The sequence below is a fragment of the Monocercomonoides exilis genome (genome assembly GCF_001643675.1).
Source record: "Monocercomonoides exilis strain PA203 chromosome Unknown scaffold20-1493094, whole genome shotgun sequence".
Classification (NCBI taxonomy): domain Eukaryota; phylum Preaxostyla; order Oxymonadida; family Polymastigidae; genus Monocercomonoides; species Monocercomonoides exilis.
The window spans coordinates 185,165-200,777 of record NW_027150565.1 but is presented as its reverse complement, the minus strand read 5'-3'; the positions used below and the strand labels follow the sequence as shown (position 1 = coordinate 200,777).

The 15,613-nt window shown below is 48.4% G+C and overlaps 5 protein-coding genes across 5 annotated transcripts; 1 reads left to right on the top strand and 4 right to left on the bottom strand.

Moving 5' to 3' along the window:
* Positions 1 to 207: 207 nt before the first annotated feature.
* MONOS_17511 (putative Ubiquitin-conjugating BIR-domain enzyme) lies at positions 208 to 2,949 on the top strand (the record flags this gene model as incomplete). The annotated part of the gene is made up of 5 exons (XM_067870438.1): positions 208 to 325; positions 588 to 1,252; positions 1,510 to 1,760; positions 1,854 to 2,163; positions 2,279 to 2,949. The coding sequence occupies 5 exons, from the start codon at positions 208 to 210 to the stop codon at positions 2,486 to 2,488; spliced, it is 1,554 nt and encodes a 517-aa protein (XP_067728031.1). The 3' UTR covers positions 2,489 to 2,949.
* Positions 2,950 to 3,144: 195 nt separating this feature from the next.
* On the bottom strand, positions 3,145 to 4,262 carry MONOS_15573 (putative RING finger and CHY zinc finger domain-containing protein 1; the record flags this gene model as incomplete). Its single annotated transcript, XM_067868458.1, has 4 exons — positions 3,145 to 3,428; positions 3,525 to 3,837; positions 3,905 to 4,029; positions 4,151 to 4,262. The coding sequence occupies 4 exons, from the start codon at positions 4,260 to 4,262 to the stop codon at positions 3,145 to 3,147; spliced, it is 834 nt and encodes a 277-aa protein (XP_067728030.1).
* Positions 4,263 to 5,934: 1,672 nt separating this feature from the next.
* MONOS_15572 (uncharacterized protein) lies at positions 5,935 to 9,936 on the bottom strand (the record flags this gene model as incomplete). Its single annotated transcript, XM_067868457.1, has 3 exons — positions 5,935 to 9,174; positions 9,290 to 9,826; positions 9,886 to 9,936. 3 exons carry the CDS (start codon positions 9,934 to 9,936, stop codon positions 5,935 to 5,937), a joined length of 3,828 nt encoding a protein of 1,275 aa, XP_067728029.1.
* A 3,205-nt stretch (positions 9,937 to 13,141) lies between these two features.
* MONOS_17510 (uncharacterized protein) lies at positions 13,142 to 13,618 on the bottom strand (the record flags this gene model as incomplete). The annotated part of the gene is made up of 2 exons (XM_067870437.1): positions 13,142 to 13,434; positions 13,531 to 13,618. 2 exons carry the CDS (start codon positions 13,616 to 13,618, stop codon positions 13,142 to 13,144), a joined length of 381 nt encoding a protein of 126 aa, XP_067728028.1.
* Positions 13,619 to 14,542: 924 nt separating this feature from the next.
* Positions 14,543 to 15,592, bottom strand: MONOS_3216 (uncharacterized protein; the record flags this gene model as incomplete). The annotated part of the gene is made up of 2 exons (XM_067873201.1): positions 14,543 to 15,015; positions 15,100 to 15,592. 2 exons carry the CDS (start codon positions 15,590 to 15,592, stop codon positions 14,543 to 14,545), a joined length of 966 nt encoding a protein of 321 aa, XP_067728027.1.
* Positions 15,593 to 15,613: the final 21 nt, after the last annotated feature.

The window sequence follows — 15,613 nt, the reverse complement described above, 5'->3', positions numbered from 1 at the left end:
CAATAAAAAAAAAGAAACAATCTTCATATGAAAATACTGAAACAAATAAAACAGCTTTTTGTGAAGGAAAATAACGCAAAACGCCTCTTTCATCAATATTTTGTGATCATTGTCATTTCGAAATAAGTGAGAAAAAAACCCAAAACAAGGATGAACCATAACGATATCGTGAGGGCCATCCATAATTATTTAATTCGCAAGCACCACATGTCAACTGCAATTGTGACGCAAATCGAGGACATTTTGGAAAAGCAGGTATACCCTGAGTTTTATGCGCGCGAGGCGTCCCCCAAGAAGGCGGCGCAGGCAGCCGGACAAAGCACAAGTAATTTCGCTTTTTCTTGCTCTCTCTTTTTATTTTTTTGCACTTTTTTTGCATATTTTCCATTTTTGTGTTTCTTCTTTGTGGCCTGCCTTTGCGGCTCTGCTTTGCTGATGTGCGTGCTGCGCGGGTGCCACAGCGACGTATTGGTCGAAGGGTGTGATTTTTTGCGCTTTCTGGTTGTTTTTGGCTTGAAAGATGAACTTTCTTTCTTTTTTCTTTTATCACTTTCTTCTATGTTTGCTGCTGATTTGGGTGGCTAAAGGGACGGGATACGGGTTTGGGTCGATGGGGACGCGGGACTGGGCAGCAATTGAGAGCCACACGAAGAAGGAGGAGGAGCAGATGAGGAAGCGGTTTGAGGCGCTGAACAAGCTGAACGGGGCGCTGCAGGGGCTGCGGGCGGAGGACTACGGGAAGGCAGCGGAGGTGCTGGCGGGGTCGCATGTGGCAGAGATCCTGTGCACGATCCTGGTGGACAGCTCGTTCAACTCGATGACGCGGCACTCGATGGTGTATCTGTCGTGTGTGGAGCTGCTGTACATGCTGTGCGCAGAGGACAGGCTGGCGCGGCTGCTGTTTGAGGAGGTGAAGAGCCAGGAGACGTCAGTGTACAAGCGGCTGAAGGGGGCGTATTCGAGCGCCCAGACCTTTCTGGAGCTGAGCAAGCTCTCGTCAGGAGGGTTTTTTGGTGTTGAAGCGAGCTGCTCATCATCGTCACCGTCATCATCATCATCATCATCATCTTCGTCATCTTCGTCATCATCGAAATTCTCTTTTGTTGAGAAAGCAAAGAAGCAAGCGCAGGGAGAGGCAGAGGTGAAGGACGACGACTGCTCGTTTCTGCTTGCAAACAGCATCTCTGAGCTGTTCGTGCTGGTGGAAGAAAAGAAGAAGGCGCTTGGGGTGGGAGAGACGGCAGAGGGCGGAGTGTCTGAGGGGGACAGCGAAGCTGCCTCTTCATCCACAACGCCTTCAACCTCGCCTTCTCCTGCTTCTGCCTCATCCTCTCCTCCTCCTCCTCCTCCTCCTCATCAACATCTTCAACATCGCCATCTCCATCTCCAGCATCATCTCCAGCCACTTCAGCCTCATCATCATCTTCTTCTTCATCTTCATCGTTGTCGGCAGGAGAGCTGGAAGGGGCGGCAGAGAGGCGGTATGTGGAGCGGATGCGGGGGATGCAGTTCAAAGTGACAGGAGACTCGGAGGTGTTCCGGAGGCGGCACTGCATGGCGTCGCGGCTGAATGGGCAGAGTGCGATGCCGAATGTGAAGCGGATCATGCAGGAGCTGTCGACGATCTCGACGTCGCTGCCGCTGACGCTGCACTCGTCGGTGTTTGTGGTGGTGGACACGTCGTCCACGCAGCTGGTGAAGGCGCTGATCAGCGGGCCGAAGGGCACGCCGTACGAGTGCGGGCTGTATGAGTTTGACATGTGTGCGGCTCTTGCTCTTATTAATCAATCAATCAATTAATTATTTTTTTATTGTTTGTTTGATTGTTTGTTTGATTATTTGGGGACTGGCAGAATGTTCCCGCAGAACTACCCGAACAGCCCGCCGTCGGTGCTGCTGGTGACGACGGGGGGTGGGCGGTTCCGGTTCAACCCGAACTTGTACTCGAACGGGAAGGTGTGCCTGTCGCTGCTGGGGACGTGGAGCGGGAACGCGGGGGAGTCGTGGAACGCGAAGCTGTCGACGCTGCTGCAGGTGCTGATCTCGATCCAGGCGCTGATCCTGGTGGACGAGCCGTACTTCAACGAGCCGGGGTACGAGCGGCAGATCGGGACGCCGCAGGGGAAGGCGAGCTCGCGGAGCTACAACACAAATGTGCGGAAGGTGTGCTTTGTCAGCTTGGCTGCCTTGGAGTTTATTTCACATTCATGGATCTTATTTATTTTTATTTATTTATTTTATTTGTTTTGGATTGATTGGCTGTGGTGGGGCGGTGCAGGAGAACGTGAAGCTGGCGGTCATCGACCAGATAGAGAAGGCGCTGAAGGGCGAGACGGAGTTTGCAGATGTGATTGTGGGGCACTTTGCAGAGAAAGGGGAGTATTTCCTGGGGGTGGCAGAGGAGTGGCAGAAAGACACAGGGATCGAGCAGGGCGACATGGACAAGATGGCAAAGCTGTTTGCTGAGTGCAGGAACAAGAAGCAATAACCACTTCTCTTCTTTTTCCCCCTTCTTCTTCCTCCTCTCTCTCGACCCCAATCTCTGCTGTATTTCCGCACTGCTGGCACTGATTTGCCTCTTCATTCTCCTTCTCCTTTTTTTTTCTTCATTGTGTGTTAATGGGGAAGTTTCTTTTCTGTTTGGATTGATGGAATTGGTATTAAGCTTTGTAATGTTTTATCCTGTTTGATTTTTCTTCACATTGGCTTTGTTCGTTTTTTTGAAGTCGGGATTCCAACTCGTTTGCTTTTATTGCTTCTTTTTTTGTGACTGGCATTTTGCGTTTTTTTTCAGTCTGTCTTTTTGTCTGTTTTGCTTTTTGCTTTTGCTTTTTTTGAGAGCAGTTTTTGGTTGGTGTGTCTGCTCATCGAGCTGTGGCATCAAAAATAACAATTTGACTTGTGTATCTGGCCTTTCCCCAAAAACAAAAAAGACGAAAAAAAGATGAAAAAAAAAAAAATAAAAAACTGTATTCAAAAGCACAAGAGCCAATGGAAGCAGCTGGGGCAAATCTGCTTCTGGCAGCATCCGCCAAAGCAGCACAATTGCTTTTTCATTTTTTTTAAAATGAAAAATAAAAGAAGGCAAAAGAGAACAGCGAAGGGCGCGTGCAGACATTCCTTGGCTGAGGCGCCTCGCTGCCTTCAAGGCGCAGGAAACGCCCCGAAGAACGGCTTGTGGCAGAGCGGGCAGTCGTAGAACTTCCCGGCCACCAGCGCCTCGATGCACTTCGTGTGGAAGCAGTGCCCGCACGGGCTCCGGAAGATCAGCTTCCGCGTCTCAAACAGCCCCTCGAAGCACACCGGGCAGTTCTCCCGCAGCGCCTCTGCGTGGCACTTGTGCCTCCCCTCCAGCCCCCGCTCCACACAGCACCCGCACCCTCTGCAGTGCACCGCCTCCTCTGCCCGCCCCCGCCTGCATATCCCGCCTGCGCCCCAGTTCCAACACACAAATATATATATATAACATTTCAGTGGGGAAAATTCAGTGCAAATGAGGCACAAAATGAAAACAGCTCGCAAACACTCTGCACAATGAAAGCACTCCGCCAGCGGCGTCCCCTCAAACAGATGGCACTCCTCGCAGTAGTACCGCGCAAACACATTTTCGCAGAACTCGCACGTCCGCCCCACCCGCCCCACCTCCTTGCACCGGCAGCACCACACCTTCGCCACGCCCCGCCGGTCCAGCACATGGTCTGCCACCTTGTCGTGGCACACCCGGCAGCTGAAGAACCGCCCGCACTCCCCGCACAGCACCTTGCACTCCCGCAGATAGTGCTTGCACCCGTAGAACAGGTGCCCTCCGATGTACCGCGTCCGCCCTCCTTCTCCCCCCTGCGGCCAGCATCCCAATCCACACAACAGAAAGAAAAAGATAAAATAAAATATGAAATGCACAAACATCCTCTGCCCGGTGCCGCTCAATGTAGTCGGCTGCAAACTCTGCACGCGAAATCGTCCAGCCCGGCCCCATCTCTTGCGGAACAAGCTCCACACGCACCTCTCCCTTTCGCTCCGCCCACCCGACTGCCCGCAGCACGGCATCCCCCACAGAAATGGCACCACAAAAAAACGTGCAGAAATCAACCCAGACCACATGCACCAAAGGAACAGTGAAAGCAAAACGGTTTGCAAAAGCCTTTCACACCAGACACCAGCGACGGCGTAAACTCCTCCTCGACCGAGTACTCAAAATCCACCTTCGCCCGGCCCTCCGGGAATGCACGCTTCAGAATCTCTGCCGGCTTCACAATCGACATGCGCTCGTTTCAATATTCTTTTTTTCTTTCTGAAGTTTTTATTGTGGTTGGGGCTGGTTGAAAACAGGGCCAAACACCACAAAACTGCACCCAACAAAAGATGCTGCATTTTTGTTTTGTTTTATTCTATTTCCATGGAAATCAGCTTTGGAAGCAAAACAGAAACCGAACCTCTTTCAAATTTGAATACAAGAATGAAAATTAAAAAAAAAAAAAAAAAAAAAAGACAATTTTATAAAAAATAATAAAATAAATCATAACATCAACAATGTCTATTGTAATAGCAATAAAATTACAGGGAGAGAGAACAATCCTAATTTCCCTCCCCCAAAACATCCTCTATACATCTCACATCAAAATAATTAATGAAATAAATAAAATAAAAAAGACTGCTCGCTCTTGCATCCTCAAACAGAAAAATACTCATCGTGCACCTCGACAAAGTCCTTTGGGACCGAAGGGAACGGCGGCAGCACATCCACACGGTCAGGCGCTTCAAAAACCCTCTGCCTCGCCCCGCCGCCTCCTCCAAACATCCTTCCCTGCCCAATCTCTTTCGGCGGCAAAAGTGGAAACTTCGATGACTTCTGCGTCTGGCTGCTGTCTCCACTCTGCCAGGAATGCTGCCCCGGCAGCCACGACGACTGCCCTGTCGACTGCCCTGTTGAATGCCCCTCCTCGCTCTTGCCGAGCGAGCGAGCCCAATAGTCAGGCGCTGTTGAGCCCTTCGACTGATACTGACTGCTCTCCAGCGCATATGAGATGTTGTCTGTCGAGTGATAGTCCATCTTCTGCCCCGACCCCAGCAGCCGCTGCTCCAGCCACTCTCCTTCCCCGTCCTTCGTGTTTTCCACAAACTTCGATGTTTTCATCTCCCTTTCTGCCCCGCCTCCGCCACCCTTGCTCCCGTTGTTGATCCCCCACACCCGCACCCCGCCTTCCTCTGTCTTCGCCTCTGTCCCCAGCCCCGCCAGCTTCTTCCTCTGCCTCTGCCGCATCAAAACCACCAGCACCACCCCAACAACCCCCACACACACCAGCGGTATCGCAATCCCCAGCGCCACCCCAGCTCCCCCCTTTTTCCGCCCTTTGGGCGCTTCTGGATCGTCCTCAGGCACAGGCGGTGGCACCTCGGGGAAACGCCTCAACTCTGTCGAAAGCTTGTCTCCCTCCCCCACCTCTCCCACCACCCCCCAGTACTGCACACTGCACCCCACCCACTCGTCCTCCTCCCCCTTCGCCACCTCCCCCACCGAAACCAACGCCTCTGCCACTTCGCTGCTCCGGTGCAATGTGAAATGCAGCCCGCCAACTGTCTCCCTCTCCCCGCCCCGCTTCCCCCGCACAATCGAGAACGACGTCATGCAGTCCATCAGATTCGCCCCGCCAAACACAATCACGCACCTCCCCTCGTCTCCCTTCACCCGGCTCAGGTTCGCCTCTGCCAGCTCTGCCACAAACATCGTCGTCTTCGCTCCCTTTCCCCATTCCCCTTCCACCGAGCACCCCTCGTTCAGCAAGAACAGTGATGGCGCTTCCTTGCTGCTCCCATCCCCTTTCTTCAGCGACTCTATCCGTATCCTCCCCTTGCTCCCGCACACAATGTTGTGCCTCGCCTTCCCAAACACCCCAGCCACAGGATCATTCTCATAGAACGTTCCCTCCGAGATCGTCACATCCCCTCCACACTGCGAAAGCCCCCAAAACGAGAGAACGACAGCTCCACCTTGTCCAGCTCTGCCACACATTCCCTGAGAGAGACCATCGAATGGCTCCACCTGCACACCCCTGAATCCCCTGCCTCGCCAAACCCGTCTCGCACACCCGATCTGGCCTGCTCGCCTGATTCTTGCTCTTCATCCAATGCGCTGCTATCTCTGCCAATGTGATGTGAAGACGATTGGCGCTGGAAAGAAGAGCTCGCAAAGTGTTCTTCCGTGCTGCGCTTGCCCAGTTCCATTTCTTTATCTGCTCCTCGGATCGCAACGTTCTTCAGTGTGGCATTCACATTCTCCAGCTGAATGTAATAGCCAGCAAAATTATCGTCAAAGCAGTCTTTCATCGTCGAATCAGAAACTTCAAGTTGCGCATATTCCTCTCCTTCCTTGTGCTCTGGGGCTGCAAACTGCAGCAGACACGGCTTGCTGCCTTCCACCTTTGCTATCTTCCTCACCATCAGCGACGACAGCTTCGCTGCCCGAACACTGCTCCCCACACTGAAAAGCGGCGAGTCCTCGCAATTCCTGCAACCCTCCACAACAACCTTGCTCGCTTCGACGCTGCTGCATCCTTCAAACGTGAACGGCGAGACAATCCCCACCGGCTTCTTCATGCTCTCCACTTTGCTGAACACCATCCCTGTGATCTTCACATCCTCCAGCGTGGCCTTCCCGTTCAGACACACCAAGAATGCTCCATAGCACACCCCTTCCCCATTCTGCCCCGCCAAAGCGTTGCTCGACGGCTCCAGCGACACACTCCTGATCCTCACTTCTGTGCACCTGCTCACAATCAGCGCCGAGTGCGACTCTGTCTTCGCGCTTTCAACCAAAAACCCGATGTGCTCAATCCCAAGCGTGCCGTCTGCTGCGATCAGCCCTTCCTGCCTTCCAGCAACCGCCTCCTTCACCACCACACGCGCCTCTTTCTCCTCCTTCACGCTCATCTTCACCCCGCTCGCATCCAGCTCCCGATCCACACACGCCTTCGTCACAACATAAAGCACCGACCTCTCGCTCGGCAGAAGCGACCCCAGCCCAAACCCAAACGTCTTGCAAGGGCTCCGCTCGTTCCCGCACCCCGACCCGTCTGCCCCGTCTTCCCCCACATACACCGTCGTCCGCATCGTCGTGTTCAGGTACTTCGTGAACAAGTCCTCAAAGTCCTCCTCCCCCGCCTTTCGGTCCGCACTCCCCGAGATCGAATACGCCCCAAACATCGACCCAGGCGTCTCTCGGTCAAACCGAAACCGCAGGGGAACAATGTTCGTGCTCAGGTCTGCACAGCAGATGTGAATCACGTGCTTCACGGGCTTGCTCGTTTTCGCAAAAGTCAAGTCGCTGAACGAGAAATAATACTGAACTTGCTCCTTCATCGCAACCCTCCCTGCCCCATCCCTCTCATCCCCAGGAGCTCCCCCACACAGCAGGTAGATCCCTCTCCCAATCGAATTCGTCTCATAATCGTTGTCGAATTCGCTGCTGCTCACTGTGCACAGCCCTTCAGTCCCAAGCACCAGCGAAAGGACTGCTCCGATCTTTGAGTATGTCGAGAACGAGTTGATGAACCTGCACCCACTGATTGTTGTCACATAACCCCCAGGATTGTCCTGCATCAGCTCTTCCTCAAATGAAATGAAGCACGGAGGACCGCGGGAGTACTGAACGGTATTGATGGTGCAGTTCGACATGCTCATCGACCCCTTCATCTCCGAAAACCGATCCCCCAACCCGCCAAAGTGATTCGTCCTGGTGCACAGCCCTGAACCTGAGCATCCCATCCACTTCCCCTCTTTCCATTCTGCGCTGCTGCTCAACTCAGTTTTCCCTGTGACAAATATCAGGCTGTGCGAGGCATTCGCGCTTGTGTGTGCATTCAGCCGCGTAAACCTCGCACACACACTCGGCGAAATCTCAAAGAACCCGCCCTCTTTGTCCATCCACGCATCAACCTCAAAGTCCTCCACTTCCAGGTCGCCTCCACAAATGCTTGCAAAGCACACAATTTGGTTCGAGCCAGAAGAGAAAGGAGCTGCGTTCACCGAATCTGCCATCCCCTCTGACGACTTCGGGTCACTGTATTTGCATGCCTTCAGCGATGTGTGCTCCGCCGATGGCGTTGCATACACAACACACTTCGGCTTTGATTGGCTCACCAGCTGCTTCGGCAGAACAATCAGAAGCCTCTCGAGATAGACGCTCTTCGTCACTGAGAGAACCCCTTTGTTCTCTCCGCTGTCAACAGAGTCCGAAATCACAAACCGATCGTAATCTTCATTCTGAGCTGGCTCGTTGGGATGCGCTGGTGAGCATGCAGACAACGAGAACGATGACGGAAAAGAAGAAGAAGAGGAGGAAGGAAAAGAGGAAGAATCTGACCCTGACTCTGATCCTGATCCTGAATTTGACTGCGAATAAGTTGTGCCCTTGAACCCCTTGATCCGAATCGACGCAACAGCCACTGCCTTCGAAATCTTCGACCGCGTGTGAATCACAACTGTCGGCACAGCATCGCCCCCGCCGCTCCCATCCAGATGGCTGATCCCGTAGTCGATCGTGGAGCACTCCACCCCGCTCCTCCCGCACCCGTGCCAGTCCCCTTTCTCCTGCTCCTGCACGTGCACTTCACCCACCAGTATCCCCACAACATCCACCAGGCTTCTCCACTCGTCTGCCTGGTCATACGTCGCCCCGCACACAAACCCACTTGTCGTCGACTCCGGCCCCTTTTCCGGATACTTCGTAAACACAACCTGGTTCTTGCACAGAAACGACAAGTCTTCGCAAAACACATAAATCACATCTGCCACCCCGTTCCCGCAGCTTTCCGCACAAACATCCTTCAGCAAAAACGGCACCACGCTCAGCACATCGTTGCAGTGCATGTACAGCACGCCCCCGCCAAGCGTCCACTTCTTGCCCGAGCAGTTTGTGAACACGCAGTTCTCCATCTCCACTTTGCACTCAACCGTCTGCCCCGACAACCCACCCTGCCAGCTGCTTCTTTCCAGCCCCCCGATCGTCGTCCCAAACACCCCGCCGTTCGACTCTTCCGACACCACCTTCTCAAACGTCGAGTCCTTCACACGCAGCGTAATCGGCGTGTTTTTGTCAACATCAACCATCACAGACGATTCTTTGTTAAATTCTTTCAGGTTGCGGATCGTCGTCGATGTAATGTTGATGTCCGCATACTTCAGGCCAAGGGCAGAGGGAAACAATAAATAAATAAATAAATAAATAAATAAAAATAAAAGCAATCAGTAGCGGACATGCTCACACGCTTGCGAAAAGCAAACAACGGCACACCGTCACACTCTTCACAGCAATCACAGAATGCTCAGAAAATCCATTCAGGTTGTTCGAAAACCCAACCAGCGTCAGCTTCCCAAACGCAACATAAAATACATTCATCTCCTGGTTCGGCAGCTTTTCGTACGAGCGCGACCCGATCGTCAGGTTCTTCCCCACAAACCCGCTCATGCTGTTTATCGTTTTCCCTTCAATCGCAAACCAGCTCCTCGGCCCTTCGCTGCTGACGCTGCTGATGAACATGTCGTTCACCACAAGCTCCGACAAAACCCTCATAAAGCAGTCCCCCTTCCTCATGTCCAGCGAAAGCTGTGTCGAAGGGGTGGTGCTTTGAATCACAACTGTCTTCCCCTCGATTCTGACGTCTGCCACCGTCTCCAGCACTGTGTTTTTTTTCAGTCGCAGATGCAGCTCCGTGCTTTCCTTGTCCACCCCGACCGCATATGCAATCGTTTTGCACGCCGGGTGGCTTTCGAGCCCGCATTCTGCGTCGTTTTCCACCCCGTCGTCCGAGACAGCCCGCTCCCGTTTTTCCTGAAACAAATGCCCCTCGGCAATTAAACAGAGCAATAATGAAAAAAAGGCTGGCAAACAGCGCGCGCCACAAACAGGCACAGCAGAATGACAAAAACTTTCAATTCCATTCGCACTTCTCGCCAGTTGCGTCTTTCTGTCTCTGAAATATGCTGTGCAAAATATAAAAAAAATCTAAAAAAAGCAGAAAGCAGTGCTGCGTTAATGCACCGGAAGCGCCACCTCAAAAACAGTCATTTCACACTTTTCTTTGATCTTTCACACTTTATTAATTGTTTTGATAAACAAGCCAAAAAAATGGAATGAACGCAATCACTGCCGATGGCATCCGCACATTCGCATACAAGAATGCCATTTTTTCTGATAATATTTATTGAACCATTCGACACACAGAACCCACAAAACATTTCGAATTCTTGAATGCTTCAAGAAAGTTCATTTTTGTGTTTTTTTCATTTGCATTGATGGCAAAGAAAGGCACAAAAATGGAAAAAGAAAATATATGGTTGAACACGAATTGTTTGCTTGAGGGTGAATTGCTTTTCTTCCATCTGATTTTCATTGAAAAGTGCATTTTTTTCAATCTTTCTGAATGCTGTTTTGAGCAAGAGACAAGCGATTGGGGCAATGAGAAAGCGAAACATCATTGCATGTGTGGAATACTATTTTTTTTTACAATTACGTTTGTTCACTGATTCTTATTTGACGCTGTTCATTTTTTTCATTGTGATTGTTGCCCAAATCAGAGAATGGAAAATGAGCATTGCTTGAGTGAGATGGCAGATAGAATGCGATGTTATCGGGTGCATTGTAACATCACTCAAATAGATTATTATTCTTCTTGGATGCTTGTGATGGAAAAGCTTTTCAAAAACAAAAGCTTGGAAGAAGCGATTGCAAATGAGCTGTATTTTGGATTCGTTGTTGAAAAGGATGGAATGGAAGAGAAAGATCGAGGAAAAACGGAAGAAAGTTCTTGTCATGAAAAGCTGACTCTTTTTTAATATCAATAGCCACTTTCAATCGTGAACATTGTGGAACGAAGAATTTGCTTGGCTTATCAGCAGCATTGAGGGTGTGTTTCGAGCAGTGAAGGACAATTTTTGAGATGTTTGCAAGAAGCACATTCATATTTTTAAAATGTTAGTAGAAAATAGAGTTGTGAAAGTTGATGACTTGTTAAAAGGAAGAGCCGCCTTTGCCTTTTTGGGGGAGTTTTAGCAACCAACAGTGATGACAAAATTGCGAATGATGGCTTGCCATCTTATATGAATGTTTCGAAGCGATTGAAAGGGGGAAATGGAAGAAAGGGAGGATGAGGCAAAGCGAACAGAAGCGGAAAGAAAAATATTTTTGTAGGATGGAAGAAGAAGAAGAAGAAGAAAAAGGTTGAAAAGGTACCATCACAAGGTTTCATGAAATGCTGCCATATTTTGCAGAAGAGTGCTTCTTTTCATGGCTGTCAGATGACTTGCATGATTGCTTTGTGCATCTGTGAAGCGACTGTTCACTTCATTTCCATTCATTTCATCATCGTCTCAGAAAGGAAGAAAACAGGAAGAAGAAGAAGAAGAAGAGATGAAATGAAAAGGAATGAAAAGGAATGAAAAGGAAAATGAGAAAATGAAAAAAATTTAGTCTGAATCAACATTTTCAGTTGGACATGAAGATTATTCAACAAAAGTTGCCTATTCTCCATTCACTTCAGTCAGTTTTGCCATTGCTATCTGCCAATTCGACTTCACTCGCACACTCACTCATTCGCACAGCTTCTATCTTTATCTCATCAAGCATCATCACCACTTTAATTCCCCTTCTTTTTCGAATGGGATGGCAGCATGCAACTCAGATTAATTGGCACTCAGTCACTTTTTACACGATGAATGAAATGGAAGTGAAAGGCGGTGAAACAAGATTTGGCTGAATTTCACAAAAAGATTTCTGACAAAAAGAGAAAGAAGAAAATTCAGAACTTATTGTTTTGAGAAGATCACTTCAATGAAAGTGTTTTGAGAATGGAAATATGATCTATTGAAGGGAAGGATGAATTGCAATTGACAGAGAAGAGAGAGAATGAAGATGATGGACAAAAAGGCAAAGACATCTTCACATCTATCGTATTTTCTTTTCTGGCCAAAAAACAAATGAAAAGACAATGAACACTTTTGTTGCTGATTGGAAGAGAAGGAAAATATGAAAAGAAAGGGAGAGAGCATTTGACTGCGATTGATATGTTTCAGCCAAGAATTTTTATGAATGGCAATAACATGTCTTTTCTTCCTCGACATATTTTGCTGCTTAATTCCATGCTGATGATGTTGATGTCTGGATTCTGCAACAGACATTTTTTCTTTCAAATCTTCTCATCCTTCGCCTTCGTCTGTTCCTTCTTCTCGAATTCGTTGAAAATGCTGCAAGATTGAGAACAAGCAGAACAAACCCGAGAATGCAAGAGGCGATAACAGAGCAAATGAGCATTCAACTGAAAACGAATCTTTTTGAAGAAGAAGAAGAAGGGAAATTATTCGTTCAAAGAGGATTCTGATATTGGAACTTATTGAAAAGAATTTTCATTTTTCTTTTTTCTTTTTTTTTTTTTTTTTTTTTTTTTTTTTGTGTGTGTGTGTGTGTGTGTGTGTGTGTGTTACAATTATATTTTTTGAAATAGAATTATTCTTAGCGAATTTTTTGCAAAAATTTAATGAAAGATCAATAAAAATTTTGCAAGGATCAATTTTTATGATAAAAAACCTCCTCATATTATATGCCAGTATTTAATTTATTTTCAATAAAATAAAATGAGTTGTTGATGACTGCGTTGAGAACAAATATTCAAAAAAAGAATATGATTGAAACAAATATATTGGGAGTAGGAATTTTTATTTTTGAGTTATTTTCACTATCTTCTTCCATGGTGAGTCTCTTCACCAGCGCAAAAGTTGCACTCAATATTGTTGTTCTGATATTTGTTGTTGTAAATTGTAACAATGGTAAAGACATTGCTGAAAAACAAAATCAACAAGAAATGAATATTGAGATGCCAGAGAGCACGATCATCATTGAAACAAGCAGCCATAAATACTACAATAATCCGGGCATTTATCTATCAACAACTAATTTCTCATCAGGCGATCGTGTCAGTTGTGCTCGAACAAGTCTAAATATCAGCAACACCACCTTGTGTGTGACACACCTCAACATCATCCCTCTCGGCGGTTGTCCACTCCTCACTGCCCAACACCACTCAGCTGCTGCCATCTTCTCCTCCGTTTGCAAAATCCACCCAGCAACAAAATCTCCACTTTTCCTCTCTGCTCATGCCTCCCTCTCCCTCACAAACTTCTCCCTCACCACCCACCAACCTGCCATCCTCTCCTTCCCCCTCTTCTCCACCCCAAACAATCTCCTCCCACATGCCCATTCCCCAGTCCCTGCCTCATTCTCCATCTCCCATTCCTCATTCTCCTCTTTCGTCTCCCTTATCCAGCCCTTCCTTTTTTCTCCTTCTTCCCTCTCTTCCATTTCCCCTTCTCCAACTCCTTCCATTTCCCCTTCTCCTTCATCTTCCTCATCATCATTCTCATCATCTTCTTTTTCTTCCTCTTCACCTCTCCATATGCATCACCAATCCCATCCCCACCTCCAAATCCACCTCAATCTCCATCTCTCAAACAACCTCTTCTCAAACATCTCATCTCACCTACCGCATTTTACACCTTCACTATTTTCCTCACACTCACTCAATCCTTTCATCTCAACTATCTCTTCCTCTTCTTCCATTTCCACAAACATCAACGCTAATGCAATCCCCTCTTTCTCTCTTCACTCATCTCTCTCCGTCCACTCAACCATCTTCATCCACACCCACAACCCCATCGATGGTGTCATCCTCCCAAAAATCAACAGTCCATCCACTTCCCTCTCTGCCTTCAATGCCTCTTTCCTCCACCAAACTCGATCTTCACCAAATGATCTAATTAAATATAACGGATCCGAATCTCAAAGAAAGGAATTAAAAGGATTGTCGTTTACTGATTTGAATAGCTATCTCTTTGAATGGTGCGAATGGAATGACTCAAATAGCGGAAGTGATCACGGAGGTGCTCTGAAAGTCAACTGCACAAATGCAAATCTCGAAATCGCTTCTTGTTCATTTCACAATTGTTCAACTACATTAAATGGATGCGGTGGTGGAGCGATATACTGCATATATTTGTTAAATATCAACATTGAAAAATCCAATTTCTTGAATTGTTCTGCTCCTCATGGAGGAGCAACTTGCATAGCTTATCCGCAAACAAACTCTGTTTGGACATTCTCTGAAAACAGTGTGGAAAGTTGTTCAATAACAGACTGGTGCGGAACTGGTTGGTATTTTGGTCTCGGAAATGATTATGCAAATTTTCAATTTCTGTTATCCAAATGCAAGTGTATCGCAAATACTGGTGGAAATGCGGCTGGTGCAGTCGCATTCAATACTCCTCCAGAAAACAAACCAAGCCAATTTTCAATCAATGATTGTCAGTTCATAAATAATAAATTGACTAGTGCATCTTCTACACGCGGAGGAGCTGGGCTTTGCCTAACTAACACATTCACTTGGATGAATGGAATAAAACTCATCACATTTTGTTTCTTCGATGGCAACACTGCAACAAATGGAAGGGGGAATGACGTGTTTTTCAATGGCAGCAGTATCACCCAATCTCCATTCAGTCAATGTGGATCAACAACTGCGGCAAAAAGAGTGTGGAATGCAGGAGAAGCAGATAATGTTGAGTACAACAGCTGGCTTCCCATCATCAACCAAAACAAAATCGTTGCAAATGGCGGAACTGATGTCGATGCCTGTGGCAAAACACAGCAAAGCCCATGTGCCACGGTGGAGTATGCTCTCGGATGCGTTGCTCCCTTCGATGATGCCTCCCTCACACTCCTCACCTCAACCTTCACTCCCACACAAACTCTCTCATTTCGTGCCCCCAATACAAAAATCACAGGAAATGGAACAACTACCACCACCATCGCCTCCAGCGGCATTTCCCAACCACAAGGCTCACTTTCACAATCATCACAATCAACATCATCATTTTCATCGTCATCCTCGTCATTATCAACATCTTTTTCTTCACCAGATCCTTCTGCCTCGTCTGCCCTCTTCCAACAGACCCAAGGTTCCCTCACAGTCTCTTCCCTCACCATTACCCACAACTCCACAAATCAAATCACTCCCATTCTCTTCCACCTTTCCCAAAACTCCCATTCCCTCAAACTCAACACAACCACCATCACCGGAACAACCCCATCTTCATCATCAATCACAACCCCCCTCTTCTTCATCACTGCTGGCTCACTCGCCCTCAACCACACAGCAATCACAAAACTCACCCTCAACAGCCAAAGCATCTTCCACCTCACCTCCCTCACCGCTCCCCTCACACTCAACTCCTCCAACATCACCCACATCACCTCCACTGCCACCCCCGCCAGCTGTGTCCTCTCCTCTGCCACCTCCCCTGCCCTCTCCCTCTCCCTCGCCAACTGCACCATCACCAGCATCAACTCAGCTCCACAACACCAACAGACTGCCACCAATGGCGGGTGCATCTCATTCGCCTCATCCGTCTCTGCCAACTCCTTTTCGGTGAGAGACACATATTTCTCCACCTGCTGTGTGAGCGAGGATACAAGTTCTGGAGGAAGAGGCGGCGCTCTCATGATCGAGTTCAAGGATGATTCAGAAGTGTCAGAATCCTCCTTTTCCATTACAAATATCTTGTTTTCAGA